Source organism: Danio rerio, chromosome 4, assembly GCF_052040795.2.
Source record: "Danio rerio strain M-AB ecotype USA chromosome 4, GRCz13ab, whole genome shotgun sequence".
In the NCBI taxonomy this organism is placed as follows: domain Eukaryota; kingdom Metazoa; phylum Chordata; class Actinopteri; order Cypriniformes; family Danionidae; genus Danio; species Danio rerio.
The window spans coordinates 6,081,049-6,105,000 of record NC_141024.2 but is presented as its reverse complement, the minus strand read 5'-3'; the positions used below and the strand labels follow the sequence as shown (position 1 = coordinate 6,105,000).

At 36.0% G+C, this 23,952-nt stretch overlaps 1 protein-coding gene and 1 long non-coding RNA gene across 8 annotated transcripts in view; one reads left to right on the top strand and one right to left on the bottom strand.

Moving 5' to 3' along the window:
* Positions 1-23,952, top strand: part of LOC148679905 (uncharacterized) — a 52,096-nt gene that overhangs the window by 6,811 nt on the left and 21,333 nt on the right. For 3 of the 7 annotated variants that reach the window (XR_015942182.1, XR_015942183.1, XR_015942184.1), the window contains exons 2-3: positions 4,764-4,863; positions 23,766-23,890. Coding sequence is in view for 1 of the 7 variants with exons in the window: in XM_088649945.1 (XP_088506071.1) it covers positions 23,766-23,890 (125 nt within the window). In the remaining 6 variants the exon portion in view is untranslated. Of the gene's footprint in view, positions 1-4,763; positions 4,864-22,231; positions 22,336-23,765; positions 23,891-23,952 lie in introns of those variants that run through there. The other 4 variants (XR_015942185.1, XR_015942187.1, XM_088649945.1 and 1 more) reach the window with 2 other exon arrangements.
* On the bottom strand, positions 8,341-10,446 carry LOC148679906 (uncharacterized). Its single transcript, XR_015942209.1, has 2 exons — positions 9,166-10,446; positions 8,341-8,467 (listed from the first exon to the last, which is right to left on the bottom strand). It is a non-coding gene; the product is annotated as an uncharacterized LOC148679906 (long non-coding RNA).

The following is a 23,952-nucleotide window of genomic DNA, read 5'->3' as shown; positions in this document are numbered from 1 at the left end:
ATTTAATTTTCACTATAGTTTTTTGCCAGATTAGAGTCATATCTTATAAAGAGTGCATTTTTTGTTTTTTACACACATTATTTCTTGTCATGCATCTTTGTCCTCTGCAGTGGAAAATATTTCCTAAGGCAAGACACTGCACGTGAAGAGGGTTAAAAAATATTAACTAATATTTATCATCATACACTGTAAAAAATGCTGTGTTCCACTCAATCGATTTGTGTAGGGACAACATGAAGGAATTAAGTTGGCTCTTTAGTTTTGACAAATTTAAGTGGATTGAACATAAAACAATTAAGTTGTCCCAAAAAAAACCTCACAAAGTGTGTTGTTTTAGCTTATTTTATTTGAACAAAATGCGAGCATAATTTTTTTTAGTTTATTTCTATAAACGATTAGTGACTTTAAGAATTGCATACAATTTTTTTTTAATGTGATAAATGGCTACATTTGCAAATAATTTATTGTTTAATTAAATATAAACTAATATGAGGATAATTCTAGCTCAAAGAAAATTGACTGATGTCAGATTTAAAAAATCTTGAATTAATTCATTTATTTCATTCATTCAAAGACACTGTCTTTTTTGATTTTAGGAACTTTTAACATGCACTAAACAAAACATAAATAAATCAATAAATTATTTAGAAAATACAAAAAAATGCATGCACATTCACATACAAAATAAAGGTATCAAAACAACAATATTAATAGCAAGTGATAGAAAACACAAGTTATACAGACAAAAGATTTGTATCAGCTTCCTTCAGAAATCCTACAAAGGGATTTCATATCTTGAAAAACCTTTTAGCTTTTTTTCTCAACTATATATGTTAATTTTTCTAAAGCCAAGCAATGGGACAATTCTTGCAACCATTGTTTAAAATGAGGGCTTTCTGTATTTTTCCAACAACAAGCTATTATAAGTTTTGGATAATCTTTGATTTATTTGACACATTAAAGTCCATTCTTTTAAAGAGGGAATTTTGGGAATCTATTTATCACTTCATGATTCACAAAATCCTGTGAACTGCCCGAAAGAAAGTTATATATAAGGAAAATGATGTATGAGCATATTCCTCAGAATATACACCGTGGACAGCTTCCTGTAGAATCTATAGTAACTTACTGTATTCACATTTACAGCATCATTTATCTTGCTGTATATGTATTTACTATTGTAATTATTGTATTTCTTTACTGTAAAATTTACAGTCATTTTCATTCTGCAGCTTTAAAATACAGTAACATACTGCAAAATTGTTCTACAGTAAAATTCAGTTCATATTAGGGTGTTTTCACACCTGGCTTATTTAGTTCGGTTGAATTGCACTAGAGTTCGTCTTCCCTCTTGGTATGGATTAATTTGGGCAGGTGTAAATGTGGCAATCGTACTCGAGTACCTTGAAGAGGTGCGCTGTGCATTATGGAATGTGGAGGTAAAATGTTTGTTGACAGCGCTTTACCAACAATTTCAACCAGAGAGAGAGAGGGAAAAACATAACCTGATGGATCGTTGGTAATGTTTTCGAAAGATGACCATGTCGCAGTTTAGCCAAAAATTAACTTATGCCTCCTTCTAAAGCAGGTGTGTCAAACTCAATTCCTGGAGGGCCGAAGTCCTGCACAGTTTAGTTCCAACCCTGCTCCAACACACTTACCTGTAGGTTTCAAACAAGCCTGAAGGACTCAATTAGTTTGATCAGGTGTGTTTAATTAGGGTTGGAACTAAACTCTGCAGAGCTGCTGCCCTTTTGCAACTGAGTTTGACACCTGTGTTCTAAAGTGACATGCGATGCGCCTTCGTCGTTTGCAAACATTGATAAATGTTAAAACATTGTTTTTCAGCCGCAGCCGCACTTCATTCTCGAAATGTATAGTTTGTCTACAATGATGTATACAAACAATATAGTATTCTATGAGCAGGGGTACAATCAGCCAGAGGAGTTGTAGCTCTGTAGTCAAAATCCACATTTTGTGTCTGCCGGTTTGTTTACTTTCGGAAATACGTTCAATAACATCTGGCCAATGAGGGTTGTGGGTTTTGTCACATGACTGCATTTTGGTTCTTTTCAACTAGTTCGGACCAAAGCCAGCAGTGTGGTGTGAAAAGGACCCAAAGACGGCAGAAAATGCTGCAATGTATCATTGATTGCCCTTGGTCCGGACCAAATGAACCGAACCAGAGATGCCACAGCACCCTTACAGTTAAATACAGTGTGATTTAGAAAAATCGTTAACAGTGATTGAATAAAGCTATGAAGTTTGGTGGAAAGTTGAGATTGATGGCTCTGTTTAGCAGATGCAAAAAATAACCAAGAAAACAGCCTTGAAAAATATGTATTGTGTTGGTGCCAGTGGTGTAGTGGTTACTGCGTCGACACATGCACTCTGGTGCTCATGGTGACCCAAGTTTGATTCCCGCATTTTGGTCCTGTGCCGATCCTTCCCCTCCATATCAATTAAAGGTGAACACCCTGAAAAAATTATTATTAAAAAAAACATGCATGGTAATTAAATCTATGCACACCGATCGATAATGTGCAAAGACAGAAAGACTAAAAAGGTATTTCAGGTGCTTTCTTTCCATTAGAGTGAAGAAAAAACAATTCAGAAAAGCCAAAAAGTCTTAAATCTCAAAACTGACAGGTGCATTTAAAAGCAAACAGTGTTTTTCCATCCAATGCCTTCCCTCAAAAAAAAAAATTCATCTCTACATTTTTGAGAAATGCTCCTGAGTTTTTGTTGCAATATGAAGAGCGCTCGTGTTAATTGAGTTGTAATTTTAAGATTCAGAAGCTTTAACACAGTCGTGCACGGCCGAGCAGAAAACACATTAGCTTAATAAAGTAATATGCAAACTATGGGCTGTTCAATTACACATGCTAATAACGCATAAACAATGCCGGACCTGTTAAAGGGACAGAAAGAACCTGACGTTTATTATTATTAAACAGTTATCTCTGCTAGAGTTTCACCAATCTCTGTTTGAGAGAATAAGAATTAACGGTGAATAATCCCAGCCATAAATTAGCAGTAATTATACCGACCCTGCGCTGGAGTTATTTAATTTCTCGTGGTTTAATTAGACAGGACGGTTGAGTAACTAAATGTTCCAATTCAAAACATGATCACCGAGGGGATTTTTCTTTTTTTCAGAGATTTTTTCATTGCATGATTAAAACAGTGAGCAGATATCCTTAACAGACAGACATCATGCATTATATCAGTATAAGCATTATATAATAAATCAACAATATTTACTTATTAGGCATGGGACGATAACTGTTTTCAAGGTGTAGCAATTTGGAAAAGTCAAGGTTTTAAAACCGGCAAAATTTTCTGCTGTACCAGTCCTGTGGTTTGTGTAATTTTTTTATTTACATTTTTTGATTTTTTGACAGTATCTCCAGCAGAAAAGATATCCAAAGATGGCGTTTTGAATTGTAAAGATGCCGTTTTAATATGTAAAGATGCCATTTTAATATGTAAAGATGCCATTTTAATATGTAAAGGTGCTGTTTTAATATGTAAAGTTGCTGTTTTAATATGTAAAGGTGCCGTTTTAATATGTAAAGATGCCATTTTAATATGTAAAGGTGCTGTTTTAATATGTAAAGGTGTTGTTTTAATATGTAAAGATTCCATTTTAATATGTAAAGATTCTATTTTAATATGTAAAGGTGCTGTTTTAATATGTAAAGATGCCATTTTAATATGTATAGGTGCTGTTTTAATATGTAAAGATGGCGTTTTAATATGTATAGGTGCTGTTTTAATATGTAAAGACGGCGTTTTAAATTGTAAAGATGCAATTTTAAAATGTAAAGATGCCATTTTAATATGTAAAGATGACGCTTTAAAATGTAAATATCCCATTTTAATATGTAAAGATGCCATTTTAATATGTAAAGATGACGCTTTAAAATGTAAATATCCCATTTTAATATGTAAAGATGCCATTTTAATATGTAAAGATGACGCTTTAAAATGTAAATATCCCATTTTAATATGTAAAGATGCTGCTTTAAATTGTAAAGATGGCGTTTTAAAATGTAAAGATGACATTTTAAATGGTAAAAATGCAGTTTTAATATGTAAAGACGGCGTTTTGAATTGTAAAGATGCCATTTTAAAATGTAAATATGCTGCTTTAATAGGTAAAGACGGCGTTTTAAATTGCAAAAATTACGTTTTAAAATGTAAAGACACATTTATAATTGCAAAGACACATTTAAAAAGGATGAATTTTAGAACAGTAATCATAATACTGTGAAACCGTGATCATTTTTATCCAAGGTTTTCATACCCTCAGAATCTTATACGGCCCATGCCTAATACTTATATAATCTCAAGAATGTGATATTAATAATGATATTAAATTAAATTAATATACATCAAATGTTTTAGAAAACAGAAATACAAATAAAATATTGTCGTTACAAAAACAATACAGATGAATGTCTATAAAACATATTTACATTTTTAAGTTTTAACCTGTGTATTTTGTAACTCTTTACATTTTCAGGTGAATGCAGAGGAAAATAAATCAGCTGGGATAAATTTCATCACATAAATGTTTCTCATATCAACTCCGAGTTGTGTTTTGGGTCGAAAAATGTGTGTGGGGGGTTTGTTTGGGGTTCACCTGTGGCAGATATAAGGGGTGGATGAGCTCCTGCAGACCCTCATTCACATGTAATTAGCGTGCACAAAGGCCTCGTTAAATCTGTAATCCCACATGCCTGCTCTCTCTTTGATAGTGTTGGTCAGCTGTGAGCGAAGGCCTATTATACTGCTGATAAAAGAGGGCCAGTTCAGCGCTCGCTGTTAAAGCCCCCACTGCGCACACGCACAACTCAGGTCAGCAGCACCCAAAACATACACACACACACACACACACACAAACACACACACAAACACACACACACACACACACACACACACACACACACTGCGCACACACACTGCGCACACGCACAACTCAGGTCAGCAGCACCCAAAACATACACACACACACACACACACACAAACACACACACAAACACACACACACACACACTGCGCACACACACTGCGCACACGCACAACTCAGGTCAGCAGCACCCAAAACATACACACACACACACACACACACAAACACACACACACACACACACACACACACACACACACACACACACTGCGCACACGCACAACTCAGGTCAGCGGCACCCAAAACAAACACACACAAACACACACACACACACACACACACACTACGCACACACACACTGCGCACATGAACAACTCAGGTCAGCAGCACCCAAAACATACACACACAAACACACACACACACACACACACACACACACACACACACACACACACAAACACACACACACACACACACACACACACACTGCGCACATGCACAACTCAGGTCAGCAGCACACAAAACACACACACACACACACTGCGCACATGCACAACTTAGGTCAGCAGCATCCAAAACAAACACACACACACACACACACACATACACACACACACACGGTGCGTACATGCACAACTCAGGTCAGCAGCACCTAAACACACACATATACACACACTGCACACACACACAACTCAGGTCCACAGCACCCAAAACACACATACACACACACACACACATGCATACACTACACACATGCACAACTCAGGTCAGCAGCACCCAAAACACACAGACACACATCCATACACTGCACAAACACACAACTCGGGTCAGCAGCACCCAAAAGACACACACACACACACACACACACACACACACACATATGCATATACTGAGCACACACACAACTCAGGTCAACAGCACCCAAAACACACACTTATACACACACTACACACGCACAACTCCGGTAAACAGCACCCAAAACACACTCACACACACACACACACACACACACGCACACACACACACACACTACGAACATGCACAACAGAGCTCAACAACACCAACATACACATATACGTACAAAAAACACATACACACAAATGTACAACACACACAACTGCACAAGGTCACACACACTCACACACAATAAGGTCAGCAGCAACCAAAGCACATACACACACACACACGCACACACACACGCACACACACACTTTTGTTTTTTTATGCAAAAGATGTTGTAAATGGCAACATTCGTATTTAAATTCACTGTAATTCTTTGTAATTGTGAATTTTATTGGGAATAACTGAGTGAAAACTGATTTTACAGCATTGTTTTGAGCTGCACACTGTATGTTTACCGTGTTTCTGCATTCTACATATGTTTCTGCATTTAAATACACATTAGATTTCAAACTTTAAACGAATATAATGCAGTTTTATAACCTAATCTCCCCCTGCTTGATCCTTTCCCTTCATTGACAGACTCAATATAGCTGCCTCATTTTTATCGGGTCGTTGTTTAAATATGTATACTTTTGAAGCCCAGTGGGCATATCCATTATTACAATAAAAATGCCGAATTACATCTATATTTCAGCAGGCTGTGGGAGTTTAATATGGTTTGGAGCTCCTGCATGTTCCTGTGGGTTGTGCGTTGAGATTTTTGCTCCATGTCTGGTGTGATGTTCCTCTAATTTAGCGCATTTGTGAGGATTATGTATTTTCCGCCCGATTGTGACAAACATTTGGTACCGGTTCCAGAGAGTGGGAAAATGACATCGCATCATCAGATTAAGTAGGTAATCCAGAGGTGTCTGTGTCTCTGGCTTTGTGTGGGAGGATATAATGAACACACTAATTAGGGGTATTATTTAGATAATGGCTGTAAATCTTTGTCTGAGAAGCTTAGGCAGTTATGATAAAACTGTAATGTGCAAATCCTAAAGTCATTAAGATATTTAGTTGATCGTCCGCGATCTTTGGGAGGCGGCGAGCTCGCTGATTGATTCCCCTGTTGACGAAACTTTTACGACCGAACGGGTGAAAACTGTGATTCTCTTTCTCCTGGACCCAGGCAGGAGTTTGGTAGTTTAATGGCTGATTGGATTTTACCGCTTTTGCAACAGACCATTAAAAGCCCACACGGGTGTTTTGCTCCTCCTGCAGTCTGATCTGTTTAGGGCTGCATCATATACTGGGGAAATATATGCATTATTGTTGCAATAACGATTTTTTTTTCAATATACTGTATGTAACAGCAATTAAAAAAAAATTAATAAAAAAATATATATATATAATGATCATACTAAAATAAACAGATAATAGATATTTTTCTAAGCTAATTAAAATATAAATACCCATGTGAAGGTGGACCTACAATACAGCCGGCGTAATAAGGCGCAAGACCTGTTTGGTGCCATTTGTTGCTTTTTTCAGACCAGTGCAACCCTAATTTTCACATTTTGCACCATGTTATTTAAATAATAAATCCATTTGCACCACTTTGTGGACTAATGGGTGTGCTGGTATATAAAGGATGTGTGTTAAGGCTCATTGTTGGCGCATTGCAATTTTGAGGAACTGAAATACACAGCGCCATTGACCAGCTAATGCACCTATACAGGTCCAAAACGTGTACACATTGCTTTATACACACATGATGTACAGAAATAGACAAATATCTTTACAAATGAAAAAAAAGAGATTATTATTGTTGTAATAAGATTATTATTATTATTTTTTGCATAAATATAAAAACACTAAGCCATGCTATCTTCATGTCAGGGGGCTTTTTCAGTTTATTCATGACAATCTGTATAATGTCATTATTATTAGCAGTGTTATTTATTATATGCATATTTATATTTGCTTTAATAAAAGCAAGCTTAGATTTGTCCACCTGTCGGGTTTTGGAGACGTGTGCATCACCATATGGGGCATAAGAACAGGACGTGTGTTTGGATATGACTCAGTTTTTGACCACTCTTTATTATTGTTTATTTATTCTTTTGCTGGAAATTACAACTGAATTTAGAAATAGTTTTAAAACAAATCTTTGTGCTTAACAGATAAAATTAAATATGTAGGCTAATAAATGTCTTCAGTGTAAAAGGAGTAAAGAGTAAAGTAAAGAGAAAGTAAAGAGGCCGAATGGAGGAGGCTCGTTCTTTATCCATGTGCTGCAGTTGGTCTGTTTAACCTGCTAGTGAAGCGTTCAGTATTTCCTCTTACAAAGTCCACCATGTACAAAGCAAATGCACCATGGTCAGACGCAACTGACTCTTAAAGAGAATAAGAAAGGAGACTCTGATTGGTTTAAGGCACAATATGCTTAAAACACACCCATAACTCATTAAGAGAATAATCAGTATACCCTGTTAGACCATATGCTCTGCTGCTGAGCGTATTCTTCCGCCCTTAAATAGCAAAAGTGGATTCAGACACGCCGTTAATGCTTTCGCACCATGAGCTTTAGACTGTGCACCTAGATCATTAAAATAGAACCCCCAGACTTTAAAGCACTATGACTGAAAGCATTGGCGGAAATGCTCACTGACATAAACTGACAATACTGTACTGTCCTGTATCTGGTAATATTTAAATGTTGATGTTCTCATATTCTACAGTTCTAGAATAGCTGGAATCTTCTGATGATGGTTTGCAGAGTTGTCCATGTATTGAATCCACGGTGGCTCAGAGGTTAGCACTTTCGCCTCACAGCAAGCAGGTCACTGATTCGAGTCCCAGCTGGGTCAGTTGGCATTTCTGCTTGGAGTTTGCATGTTCTCCTTGTGTTGGCGTGGGTTTCCTCCGTGGCCTCCGGTTCCCCCACAGTCCAAAGACATGCATTATAGGTGAATTGAATAAGCCTAATTGGTGTAGTGTATGCATGTGTGGGTGTATGGGTGTTTCCCATTACTGGGTTGCAGCTGGAAAGGCATCTGCTGTGTAAAACATATGCTGGAATAGTTGACGGTTCATTCCGCCGTGGGGCCCCCTGATAAATAAGGGACTAAGCTGAAGGAAAATTAATAAATGAATTCATGAATTGTTTTTATGTCAGTGCTCACACACACGGAGGACCAAGAACATCTCATATTTCTTGATGGTATGATATAAAAGCACTCTATTTGTAGATCTCCGCTAACCATCATCAGAAGCTTCTGATAATTCTAGAGAACACGAGAACATCAGCCTTAGAACATTCCAGTGATCTAGAATGCTAAAAAGGTTCTTGTGTGTGTGAGCACTGACATAAAAACACTCAATTAAAATGCATTAAAATGTCTTTCATACTGTCAGAACACACCCTTTCTACAGTAGAACTTCCATAAGATTAGAACTTTCCTAATGTGAGCTCCATCATCAGAACAATCCCATGATTCTATCTAGAACATCAGAACTTTCCTCATGAACTTCAAAACACTCCTATAATTCTAGAAGAGCAGAGTCCTGAAAGCCCTGCTGGATCAATAGAGATGGACTAACCTCAGATTAAACCCAGATTTCGACCCTGATTTGTTTCACTGGGGATTTATACCGAAGTATATCAGTCCAGATCAATGGAGCTGTCTGAACTATAGGTTAAAATGGCTGTTAATCTGTCCGGTTGAACGCTGATGGCCACATGCACTCACTAACAGCTGAGGAAGAGAATCATAGAGAACCAGCACGGGTTAACAGAGAGTGTGTTTAGCTATTAGTGAGCACTGAATGGTTCAATTGCTCATTAGAAAACAAAAATGGTCCTTTATTTGAGGCTACAACACAATGCAGGTGAATAGAATTAAGTTATTTGATTATAAATTTGTACACAATGATGCCTCTTGTACATCATTTTTATGGGAGAAAATGAGAACATCTTCAAAACATCAGCCTCAGAAGATTGTAGTGATCTAGAAAGTCTTTAAAACATTTGTTAATATTTTAACAAAACACTAAGATATATTAATATTGTCATTTACATCTATACACAAACTGATTTAGTGCAAAAAAAAAAAAAAAAAAAACACTTACAAGCATATTTTGGAGATTTCTGTTTGCATTAGACAAAAAATACTTTACAATAAGCCAAAATCTTATAGTTCCATGAAAAAAACTCTAAAATGTCACATCCTTTAGCACTTTAGCAGTTGTGGAACGTCTTTAGAACATCTGTGAATATTAGTAGAAAAACACTAATGTATGTACTGTAAATGAAATCCACACACAAATTGATTAAGTGCAACAAAAGAAACACAAGCAAATTTTGATAAATTGATAGTTGTTATAGTTGTTTTGCCTCCAGTGTGCCACATTTAGCATTCTAGAGGGGAATCTAAATGAGAACCATCACCAAACATCAGCATCTGAAGACTCTAGTGATCTGGAACTTCTTAAGGACATCTGTGAATATTGGGAACAAAATACTAATATACGTATAATAATACTGTAAAGGAAATCCACACACAAACTGAATGAGTGCAACAAAAGAAAACACAAGCTTATTTTGAAGATTTTTTTTCTTTTTACATTAGACTAAAACACTTTACAAAAAAACAAACAAAAAAAATTATAGTTTCATGAAAAAAAGCAGTTTTTGCCTCCAATACGCCACATTCTTTGGCACTTTAGTATTCCAGAAAAGTCAGCATTGTTCTGGTGATCTGGAACTTCTTTTGGACTTCTGTAAACACTTTTAACTAAACACTAATATATAATAATATTGTAATTGAAATCTACAAGCATAAGTGCAACAAAAGAAACACTTGAAATGTCTGTTTGCATTAGACTAAATTTGATAGTTGCATGAAAAAAAAAACAGTGTTTTTCCCTCTGATATGTCACATCCTTTAGCACTTTAGCATTCTAGAAAATGAGAACATCTTCAAAACATCAGCCTCAGAAGATTGTAGTGATCTAGAAAGCCTTTAAAACATTTGTGAATATTTTAACAAAACACTAAGATATATTAATATTGTCATTTACATCTATACACAAACTGATTTAGTGCAACAACAACAACAACAAAAAAAACACTTACAAGCATATTTTGGAGATTTCTGTTTGCATTAGACAAAAAATACTTTACAAAAAGCCAAAATCTTATAGTTCCATGAAAAAAACTCTAAAATGTCACATCCTTTAGCACTTTAGCAGTTGTGGAACGTCTTTAGAAGATCTGTGAATATTAGTAGGAAAACACTAATGTGTGTAGTGTAAATGAAATCCACACACAAATTGATTAAGTGCAACAAAAGAAACACAAGCAAATTTTGGAGATTTCTGTTTGCATTTGACTAAAAACACTTGAAAGTCAACAAATTGATAGTTGTTATAGTTGTTTTGCCTCCAGTGTGCCACATTTAGCATTCTAGAGGGGAATCTAAATGAGAACCATCACCAAACATCAGCATCTGAAGACTCTAGTGATCTGGAACTTCTTAAGGACATCTGTGAATATTGGGAACAAAATACTAATATACGTATAATAATACTGTAAATGAAATCCACACACAAACTGAATGAGTGCAACAAAAGAAAACACAAGCTTATTTTGAAGATTTTTTTTCTTTTTACATTAGACTAAAACACTTTACAAAAAAACAAACAAAAATATTTATAGTTTCATGAAAAAAAGCAGCTTTTGCCTCCAATACGCCACATTCTTTGGCACTTTAGCATTCCAGAAAAGTCAGCATTGTTCTGGGGATCTGGAACTTCTTTTGGACTTCTGTAAACACTTTTAACTAAACACTAATATATAATAATATTGTAATTGAAATCTACAAGCATACATTGCTTAAATGCTACAAAAGAAACACTTAAAAGCATATTTTGGAAATGTCTGTTTGCATTAGACTAAATTTGATAGTTGCATGAAAAAAAATGTTTTTCCCTCTGATATGTCACATCCTTTAGCACTTTAGCATTCTAGAAAATGAGAACATCTCCAAAACATCAGCCTCAGAAGATTGTAGTGATCTAGAAAGTCTTTAAAACATTTGTGAATATTTTAACAAAACACTAAGATATAATAATATTGTCATTTACATCTATACAAAAGAAACATTTACAAGCAAATGTTGGAGTTTTCTGTTTGCATTAGACCAAAAACATTTTATGAAAGTCAACAAATTGATAGGAGTTATAGTTGTTTTGCCTCCAGTGTGCCACATTAAGCATTCTATATGAGAATCTAAATGAGAACCATCTCCAAAACATCAGCATCTGAAGACTCTAGTGATCTGGAACTTCTTTAGGACATCTGCGAATATTGGGAACAAAACACTAATATACTGTATGTATAATAATACTGTAAATAAAATCCACACACAAATTGATTAAGTGCAACAAAAGAAATACTTACAAGCATATTTTGGAGATCTCTGTTCACATTAGACTAAAGATACTTTACAAAAGGCCAAAAAAAATGATAATTTTATGTAAAAAAAATGTGTTTTATACTCCAAAATGTCACATCCTTTAGCACTTTAGCAATTCTGGAACTTCTTTAGAACATCTGTGAATATTGGTAGGAAAACAGTAATATATTTACTGTAAATGAAATCCACACACAAATTGATTAAGTGCAACAAAAGAAACACAAGCAAATTTTGGCGATTTCTGTTTGCATCTGACTAAAAACACTTTATTGATAATTATAGTAGTTTTGCCTTCAGTATGCCACATTCAGCAGAGGAGAATCTAAATGAGAACCATCTCCAAAACATCAGCATCTGAAGACTCCAGTGATCTGTAACTTCTTTAGGACATCTGCGAATATTGGGAACAAAACACTAATATACTGTGTATAACAATACTGTAAATGAAATCCACACACAAATTGATTAAGTGCAACAAAAGAAATACTTACAAGCATATCTTGGAGATCTCTGTTCACATTAGACTAAAAACACTTTATGAAAAGCCAAAAACTGGACAGTTGCTAGTGTTTTTGCCTCAGATATAGCACATTTTCTCTCTTTTCCCACTTCAGCCTCACTAAAGCGTTCAGCACGTTTAGGTCACTTTCCCAAGAGCCTGTCTCCCCCTTCCTTCACAGATAAAAAATAGAGAGAGAAGGGGAAAAAAGAATTGAGTGGTTTAAGGCAGGACACCATCTGTCCTCCGCCATAAAGGACCAAGGACATCTTGCGGTGTTTGTGTGTGTGTGTGTGTGTGTGCGTGTGGGAGGGTGAGACTGTTGAAGTGGTTTGCTGGCCCAACAGAGGGGCGAGAGGTGAGAGATTTGGAGAATGAAGGGGTGAAACAGAGAAAGGCTGAGTGGCTGCTCACGGAATTCCTGCTAAGAGTGAATCAGGCTGAGCTGGTGCTCCATTTAAACCCCTGTGTGTGTGTGTGTCTGTGTGTGTGTGTGATTAGTGGACCCCCAATTGTTAGCGATCTCCTAAAGCTGCCTCTTGCAGCTGTGACCCCCGCGACCCTTTGGCTCCATGGCAACCGTGTGGACCTTCATCCTCTCCCAAAACTCCCTTTAGTGTCTAGTGTCATGCATGTCTATCTGAGAGACCAGGATAAGCAAAACATGTTAAAATGCATGAAGGAGAAATGATGCTTTAGTGAGCGTACATGTATATGCATATGTAATTTGTCTTTAAATGATTAAAAACAGGTATAATATAAACAAATTTGATCATTTTTATTTCAAATTTGGATGAAATTTCATCCTTGTTTGTATTTCCTCTTCATCTGTGCACAAATGATGAGCTGGAAAAGGCAGCGGGTTTCTTCAAACATGACTGTACACACAGCTGTACGCTTCCTTTAAACATTTACTCTCAGACAGACCACTGGTTCGCTTCTACAAACATTAGAAAACTCATTTAATACGATGCAGAGCTGAGACACTGACAGGTTACAGGTATATTCAATCTGGCACGAATGTGTTTCTGCAGCTCAAACTGTAGAGCAGCAGCAGCAGTGACAAGGCCATGGCTTCAAATCCCAGCGAATGCATGAACAGACAGAACATATATGGAGCACAAATGTTAGAAAAACACACTAATCTAATGTCAGTGTCTCTCTGATACGTGCAAGATCTAAAAAACACACACTGTAATAAAAAATGCTGGGTTTCACATGCAATCATTTCTTCATGTCTGATTAAATTTCTTCAAATCGATTAAGTGAACTTGATTATGTTGGCAAATTTAAGTAGATTGAACAATTAAGTTGTCCCCCTAAAAACGGAATAATTGTGTTGATTCAGCTCATTTTAAAGAAGTAGTTTGAACAAGCAGACAAAAAATCACCTTGTGAGTGTATTTTTCCTGATCCTGATCTGATGATTATGACTCTGATTCTAATTATTATTCAGATTCAGTTCTGATTCTAAGCCTAGTCTACTGATGAGGTCTGCACAGTATGTCAATTCATCATCGATACCGCAATGTGTGCATCCGCAATAGTCACATCGCATAATGTTGAGTTGATTTAGCAGTGTATTTTTAATTTTAAATATACAAAGCATAAAGCATGCACTGTTTATTTCACTTTCATATTTGCCTTATTGCATTCATCAATGCTTGAAGTTTGTTTATTACATGCATGACCTACCCCCTTGCAGAATCCTTCAATCAAAATAATCCATTCAATAAACTATTTATTAATTAGTTAACATGTTATTTAGATACTGGCTGCTTTTTAGTACATACAAAGCACATGTTCAGTATGATCTTATTCTGCATCCCTAAACAAATACCTATACCTTTATCTATTAATGAGAAGAAAGTTAGAAGCTTAGTTGTTAGTGTGTTGACACATAGTACTGAGGTCAGGGGCTGACTGGCCATAGGGCCTCTTTCTGGCCTACCACTGTGATGCACCCCTCTTCACTTTGGCCTGACCTTCACTAACTTTTCCCGGTTGAAAATGCTGTCCCAGTCCCCCCCCTCTGAATGAGGTGTTCGCAGCGACCCGAGTTCTTTTGTCGACTTGAGGTCCTTTGCCGATCCTTTCCCTATCTCTGCTCCCCACAGTTTTCTGTCTGTAAAAATCCACTGCCCTGTCAATGAAGGTGAAACCCCTAAAAAATAAAATACATTTAAATAATTAATGGTTTGCTAAAAGTGAGAATTCAACCTTGAAATAAAGTGTGACTATAAATTATTTTCAAAATAGTGCTATTCAATCATTTGGTGAAATTTTATACCACTGATTATGGCAATTTTTTTACTTTTTTTTATTTTGGCTCTGATTTAGATTCAGATTCTGATTTGGTTCCTCACTTTAATCCTACAAATGTGATGACTCAATTCTGATTGAAGTTTTGCTCTGATTAGATTCAAATTCTGATTCTGAATCATATTCCGATTCTATTGTATATTATATAATTTTTTTTCTTTTTGGTTGTATTTTTATTAAAACAAGGTACGTTGCAGGTATTTGTTACCACGGGGAAGTGACAGAGACAACTGGAGGTAAGATCCACAATGCAGGTTTATTCAGCGTCAGGCAAGTAATGATCAAACAGGTGCAAACAGGTATATTCAGGCAGTCCAGAATCGTAGTAGTATAACAGGCAATAGGTCGTAAGGCAGGCGGCTAAACAGGAGAACACGGATAAACAAGGCTAAGGTCTGAACACGGGAAACAAGACAGGGAAAACGCTTTGTAATGCTATCAACAGATTAGCAAGACTCGGCAAACTGGATGGGTGAATGAGTGGCTTATAAAGGGTGTGAAATCAGTCTCTGAAAGTCCTCAGGTGGTGCGAGTGTAATCAGTCTAGATGAATGAGCAGGCATGAGTGTGACCGGAGAGCATGTATGCATATGTAGTCCAGAGGAAGGCGGAAGTGTAGTCCATGGTGTTCGCGTGAGAACCAGCAATCTCTAGAGAGCGATCACTGGTTAGGTGGTAGTATTAAGTAACAAAATTGTTTTCATTTTGTTTTTGTTTTTTAACCACAAACTAGCAGAAACATATGAACAAAATAATAATAATAATAATATTCATTAATTTTCTTTTCGACTAAGTTCTTTTATTAATCTGGGGTCGCCACACTTATCTAGCATATGTTTTACGCAGCGGATGCCCTTCCGGCTTTAACCCATCACTGGGAAACATCCACACACACTCAGTCACACTCATACACTACGGACGATTTAGCTTACCCAGTTTACCCTTAGCGCATGTTTTTGGACTTGTGGGGGAAACCCACGCCAACATGGGGAGAACATGCTAACTCCACACAGAATTGCCAACTGACCCAGTTGGGGCTCGAACCAGCAACCTTCATGTTGTGAGGCGAACATGCTACCCACTGCGCCACCGTGCATCCCATAATAATAATAATAATAATAATAATAATAATAATAATAATAATAATAATAATAATAATAATAATAATAATAATAATAATAATAATTAAAAAAATAATAATAAAAAATAAATAAATAAATCAAATAAAAAATAATTTGTTAAAATAGTAAATCTTGTAAGGGTAGAGGGAGAGGATGTTGGAGGGATTCATGGTTGGAGGAGTACATTCTTCTCAATATAGATAATTAAAGGTCCCATGTTTTTGTAAAATATTCCGGTTGATTCTCTTAAAAAAAAAAAATAATACAAATATATTATTATCTTTTTTTCGAAAATAACATTACATCACTCAAAGTTCTGAAAATACAAAGCCAAAGTGACAGACAGTTTAGGTGGCATCGGTTATTTCCTGTCTAGAAGAACTGTAGTCACACTTTACAATAAGGTTACATTAGTTAATGTTAGCTACTAACATAATTATAAACAATACTTATAATACAGCATTTATTAATTATAGTTTAACATTTACTAATACATGATTAACATCAAAATGCATGCTTGTTAACATTAGCTAATGCTTGTGTGTTAACAAAACTAACAATGAACAACTATTTTCATTCAGTAACTATCGGTAATTAACATGAGCAAATGCTGTAATAAATACATTGTTCTTTGTTTATTCATGTTAGTAAATGCATTAAATAACAATAACTAATACAACCTTATTGGAAAGTGTTACAGAATAATATCTGATTCTATCTTTGGCTCTGATTTTGGTCCTGATCCTGACTCTGAGTCTTACTCTGATGCTGTTTCCGATTCTAAACCTCATCCGATGATTATGACTCATGTTCTGATTATAATTTTGGCTCTGGCACTGATGTCTCATTTTAATAACAATATCCTCCGCGAGAACAGTGTTTTGGCACAGGCTGCAGTTTGGTAATTTTTTAAAGAGGGAGGACAGCTGAAGAGAAAAATGCCTTGGGGACAATACAGTTTGTCTTCATCAAACAGAAAGAAATAAAGATAAATTGATGAAATAGCCGTAACGGAAAGAGAAACTAAGTACCATGACACATGCTAGTGCTGTCTGACTACATTTTCATACACAAAGCAATTGATGTAGACACACACACACACACGCACACACACACACACACACACAGCACCTCCCAGCAGTCGCTAATGAGATGGTTCGTCTGCTCAAAACAGTCAGAGTGTGTTTAATGAAAAGTGCTGTGTGTGTGTGTGTGTGTGTTCTGTGTGTGTGTGTGTGTGTGTGTGTGTGTGTGTGTGTGTGTGCACACTAAATGAAAGTGTAATTACTTTGTGTATATTAACAGATGTGCACTGTTTGCCATGGTCCAGTGCAAACGGACCGAGGGCTGTTTCATGAGATTGTGTGTGTGTGTTTGTGTATTAGTGTGTGTGTGTGTGTGTGTGTGTGTGTGTGTGTGTGTGTGTGTGTGTGTGTGTGTGTGTGTGTGTGTGTGTGTGTGTGTGCGATGGGTGTGCGAATACTTTATGAATTCATTTGTGTGTCTGTGCTGTGGAGGTCAGTGTGTCTCATAATGACCCTCGGTGTTAGCAATAAATGCTAGCTCCTTTTATTGCTAAAACGCATCCCATAAAACAGCACAGCGGTGCGGTGCCAAGTGTGTCTTAATGTAAATGTTATTGAATGAACTGGGGCTCTCTTTGGTATGAATTAAAAGCCATCTTTCTAAAACACACATGAACACAAACGGGAATTTGACACTTGAGGCTTGTGTGCTGGTCCAAAAAAGCATTATATATATATATATATATATATATATATATATATATATATATATATATATATATATATATATATATATATATATATATATATATATATAATGCTTTTTATATAAATACAGTTAAAGTCAGAATTATTAGCCCCCTTCGAATTTTTTTCTTCTTTTTAAAATATTTTTCAAATGATGTTAAACAGAGCAAGGAAATTTTCACAGAATGTTCGATAATATTTTTCCTTTTGGAGAAAGTCTTATTTGTTTTATTTCGGCTAGAATAAAAGCGGCTTTAATATTTAATAAACACCATTTTAGGGACAAAATTATTAGCCCCTTTAAGCTATATTTTTTTCTTGATAGTCTACAGAACAAACCATCATTATACAATAACTTGCCTAATTACCCTAACCTGCCTAGTTAACCTTATCACCCTAGTTAAGCCTTTAAATGTCACTTAAAGCTGTTATCTAGTAAAATATTATTTCATGACAAAGATAAAATAAATTCATTATTAGAGATGAGTTATTAAAACTAATATGATTAGAAATGTGTTGAAATAATCTGCTCTCCGTTAAACAGAAATTGGGTAAAAAATTAACAAGCGGTCTAATAATTCAGGGGTGCTAATAATTCTGACTTCAACTATATATATATATATATATATATATATATATATATATATATTATTATTATTATTATTAATAATATTAATATATATTATTTTAAATATTTCCTAAACAATGTTTAACAAAGCGAGGGAATTTTCACAGTATGTCTAATAATATTTTTTCTTCTGGAGAAAGTCTTATTTGTTTTATTTTGACTTGAATAAAGGCAGTTTTTAATTTTTTAACTGTAGAAAATATCTGTAATTCACAATGCTATCTCACGACAATTTGTAACTTTTTGATTTAGTGACTTATTCAAATGCATCTTTACGATTTCATTCATACAATTTAGTACGATTTGCTCATCCCCCAATGAAGGTTGGAATTAGGGGCGGGGTTGGGTGCCACGCCTTCTTTTTAAAAATTGTACATTTTCATACAACCAAACTCGTACGAATTTGTACAAATTAGCCACTAAACTGACAGCGTAAAATAGTTATGATTCCTCGTGAGATCAGACTAGTTAACATTTTGGTCACACTTTATTTTAATTTAAGTTACGTTGCAACTAATTCTTATTAGATTATGAGTAGATTAAACTTGCCTATAAGTTGGGGTTGGGGTAAGGGTTAGTGTAAGTTGACTTGTACTTGCAAAGTTTCTTATTGTCAGTGAAATTTCTGTTGAAGAAGCAATATCAGCAGATATTAAGCAGACAGTCTACTAATACTCAAATGGACCATCAAAATAAAGTGTTATCACAATTTTTCATGTTTTGTGATTCATTTTTTAAAATGATTATTATTCATTTATGCTTTATAATTGCATTGTGGGACCTTGCTCTTTCCCCCAACAACTTTAGATGTTGAAAAGTTTGAAAAAGGGACCTTTATTGACATTTTTTAATAGATTGATGTGATGTATTGTCTGGTTTGGGGTTGTAAATTACTAAACAAAACCTTGCAATAAACTGCAAGTGCTTTGTCTGTTATGTTACAGATTTAATTCTCTATAATTATACAATATATCATCACAAACAACTATAGTAAAAGTCACTTCGATAAAATGCACAGATCATCATCAAAAGTCAGCAAAGCTCAACATCCCAACTACAACTCACAACCATAAATAAACAGAAAAAAATACTGTAAATCATCAAATACTAATATAGCAGATATTTACATTAGATATTTAAATAACAGATATTTTTACAGTGTATAGATCTAATTGTATAACTCCTACATATAAACACGACAAAAACACTAAGAAATATTTATATATATTTTATTTTGCGTTTGTTTTTGTGCATGAGTGCTATATGCAAAGTCTCCCGTCACTGTCAGCGTGCAAAACATCACACAGTGTTTTTCTGGAACGTTCCGCTCTTGTTTTCTGACTGTTTGTTTGTGTGCTTGAATGTTAATGAAGTGGGAGCTCAGCCGCTGTTTACAGGCTGCAACAGTCGTTCCAGGAGTCTGACCTCCTTAGAGGGACATGCAACACTTTGTATGTGCGAATGTGTGTGTTTTTGTGTGCAATTATGCGCATTTCAGATTGTGTAGGTGTGTGTGTGTGTGTGTGTGTTGGTCTCTGGAAAAAGAGAGAGAGAAAAAAAGAGGCACTCACTGCTCCTATTGAACTTGACCTGCAGGCCTGATCAATGTAGCACAGCGTGTGACGGAATGAGAGAGTCGACTTATTACCCTGGAGAAAGAGCGAGGAGAGAGAGAGGAAAAAAAGGAGAAAGGATGGAGGAAAGACACTTTAGTTAAAGGCAGGATCTTGAGGGCGTACAGAAAAGCGTATGGAGAAGAAAAAAGTGTAGCATTTGTATTTCTCCTTTGCTGAGTCTGTGTATTTCCAGTTACTCAGAAGGGAATGTTCTGTACCGGGGGTTCATTTACACACAAGAAAAGCCTTTGATGCTGTTTAAAACTGCTGAGTTGCCCCAGATTAACTCGCTTGTTATTATCTTAGTGGAGATGAATTGAGCCGAGTGGAGATGAAATGGAGTTTGATGTTATCCTACACCCTCTTTTTTTATTTGCTTTGCTATTCACAGCTTGATTAAATTAATAGTTGTTTTGTTTTGTTCATATTTTGTTGTGTGTGTGTGTGTGTGTGTGAGTTTTAGGCTTTATTTGTTTCAGGAGCCTGATGCACTTTATTACAGCTCTTCATTCTGATTCAGACTGTTTCTTATTGTTCTGAATTCATCACTTGAATTTCGTTCATATAATATTATTAGTCAAATATTGATTTTTGACAGATACTAATACAGACTCCTATTCTCGTTCAGTTCCTGATTCTAGCCCAGATCCTGACTCTTATTTTGATATGAATTAACTCTTTTGACTCTTACTTCGATTGATTCAGAATTCGATTGTGACTCTTATTCCGATTCAGTTCCTAGTTTGATTCCTGATTCAGATTTTTTTTCTGATTCTAGTTTTGGCCTTGATTTCGATTCTGATTGTAATTTGTAATTTGACTTTGATTTGAATTCTGGTTCCCTCATTTTGAGTCCTTTTTTGATTGTTAATCTTCTCCTCATTCTAGTATGTTCTTTTTAAAATTTTGATTCAGATTCTAACCCTGAATTGTGTTCTAATTTGGTTCTGATTTTAATTCTTCTGAATCTGTTTTGATTCATGATTCTAATCCTAATCGTGTATTCTGGTTCAATCATTTTGAGTCTTAGTTTGATTTTGAGTCTTATTCTGATTTGAAAATCCTCCTTCTAATAGTTTGGATTCAGATTTTCTTATCAAATTTTTATTCAGATTTTAACCCTAAATTGTGTTATGATTTAGTACCTGATACTAATCCTGATTCTGACTCTTGGCTTGTCTTGTTATCTAACTTAGACTCCTTTTTTGATTCAGTTTTTGGTCTTGGCTCTTATTCTGATTCAGTTCCTAGTGTGTGTTTGTCTGAATAACACAGTTGAAAACCGGGTTAGTAACTGTACTGTGGTGTTAGTAACTGTACTATGAAGCGGGCGGCCGCTGTAGTCAGATAATATACCAAAGTTGACAACCCGGCGGAGTTACAGACTGTACCAAAAAGCTGAATATTGGGGGCCAGGTAAAATCTTGGGAGTTTTTGGGAGAAATAACAAAAGAGTGTTGACAGGCATGACTTTGATTCATTGATTTGATTCCTGATTTGAATCCTGATTCTGAATTTTATTCCAGTTCTAACTCTTGTTTTGATTTTGATATTATTTTGATTTATTTAGAATTTGATTCAGATTTTGATCATGATTATTATTCTGTCTGCACTCCTGATTCTAATCTTCATCCTGACCTTTTGTATTTTGATTGAGATATTCATTCTAAGTTCATGCCAAGCTGATTCAAATGTTGAGTCTTGTCCTGATTCTATCTCTTTTGTTTTGAACTCACCGTCATATTAATTTAATGCACACCATCTCGTAGACATGTTAAGCTTTAATTGAATATGATAATTTCGTAAATGATATGTTAATGAAAACCAGATGTTGCGCATTTATAAAACAGTAAAAGCTCCACTTTTTAGGACAAAGACATTTGTGTTTGCATTTGATTTTTATCTTCCAGAGTAGTGTTTGTTTTCATGTGGATGTTTGTGTACGTGTTTTTTCTCCTGAAACTATAAAATCATTTGAGATTGCCATTTTTTAGCATTGGAGCTCCAGTGGCTGATCTGTTGTGTAGTCAAGGCTGTGAGATGGTCGATCTGGGCAGAACTATTCACCAATAACTCTGCATCCAGCACTGCACATCAGGTGTGTGTGTGTGTGTACATAAGGCACTGATGCACAAACCGGCGTCTCTCATTATCCTCCCACAGCAAGCGCGGCTGATTGTCATGGCTACGGTCATGGTTAAGGTCACTGATACGTCTGTCTGGGGTGTGCTGTAAATCAGAGGTTGTGCTTTTTATCAGGGGTCACCGTCCGGGGTCCTGACACTCTGGCCGCATTTGACCCTTTTCTCACCTGAGCGTGATCGATGGATCTGGAGAGGGTGATTGATTGCACCTCAGAAATGCCACAGGAGCGAACTAATGCTGCATCCACATTAATCCTGATGTATTAAAACTGTATTTTTATTCCAATTTTTATTCACACATGAATTTTTTAAAACCTCCAACTAAAACATCTGAAAATGCTGCTTAATAGTAATAATAATTCCTCACATTTATATAGCGCTTTACTGGACACTCAAAGTGCTTTACACATTGGGGAAATCTCCTTATCCAGCACCAGTGTGCAGCATCCACCGGGATGACACGACAGCAGCCATATTGCGCCAGATTACACACCACACTCCAGCTGACAATTATGATATGGGGATGGTTAGGTGGGCAAATTTGGCCAGGATCCGGGGTACCCTTTTTTTTTTTTTTTTTTTTTTGAAGGACATTCTGGGATTTTTAATGACCATGACCTGAGTCGGGACCTCGGTTTAACGTCTCATCCGAAAGACGGCACTCACTGAGCAGTATAGAGTCCCCTTCACTATACTGGGGTGTTAGGACCCACACAGGTTGAACGCCTCGTGCTGGCCTCACTACCACCACTTCTGGCAGCAATCTAGCTTTCCCATGTGATCTCCCATCCAGGTACTGACCGGGCGACGATGTGAAAGTTACAGGGAGTTAGCTGTTGGCGATCTATTATATGCATGTAAATATGATGAAAGTTCAGAAAGAGAATAGAGAGACATCAGTTTCGAAATTATTATTCCTGTTGTCTTGAAATACTGGACATAAAGCACTTTTTTAACGGACAAAAAAGTGTGGAACATTGGATACGTTATAATCAACCCAGACTCATCCTGAAAACATACCCCTGTATACATTTCTGGAGATCATGAAATGCGTCGCAGGAGCTACATTCTTTGCAGTTTCTGTTTTCTCAAATCCGCTAGAGGCCACTGTGTACGCTTTTTTGAGATCTCAAGTTTTTTTCGCGAGTGTCATACACGCCTGCTGTTCTAATGTAAAGCGACCAGAGGCCGCCATCGACTGAGTGTTTTAAAAAGCACAGATTGACCCACCAACCCCCTAAACCCACTACCTTAACCAACAGTGATTTGAAAAGCAATGCAGATAATGAAACGCTAAAGAAATGTTTTCAGATTTTAACACATTCTCACCCTGTTATTTACTTGTTTATTTTATTTTTTGGCTTTAATCTTAACTACTTTCTAGAACCGTTCTTCGTCGGACTCAAATCCTGTCGTCATAGTCAACTCCTCTCTGCATCTCAAGTCCGCCGATGTACATGCTGAGCTGCTGGGTAAACTGGTAGCAGAGGGGAAGCCGCCTATATGGAGGTAAGTGGTCAGCAGCTAACATGTAAAGTAAGGACGTCATAGCCGTACGTACATCTGGCTAC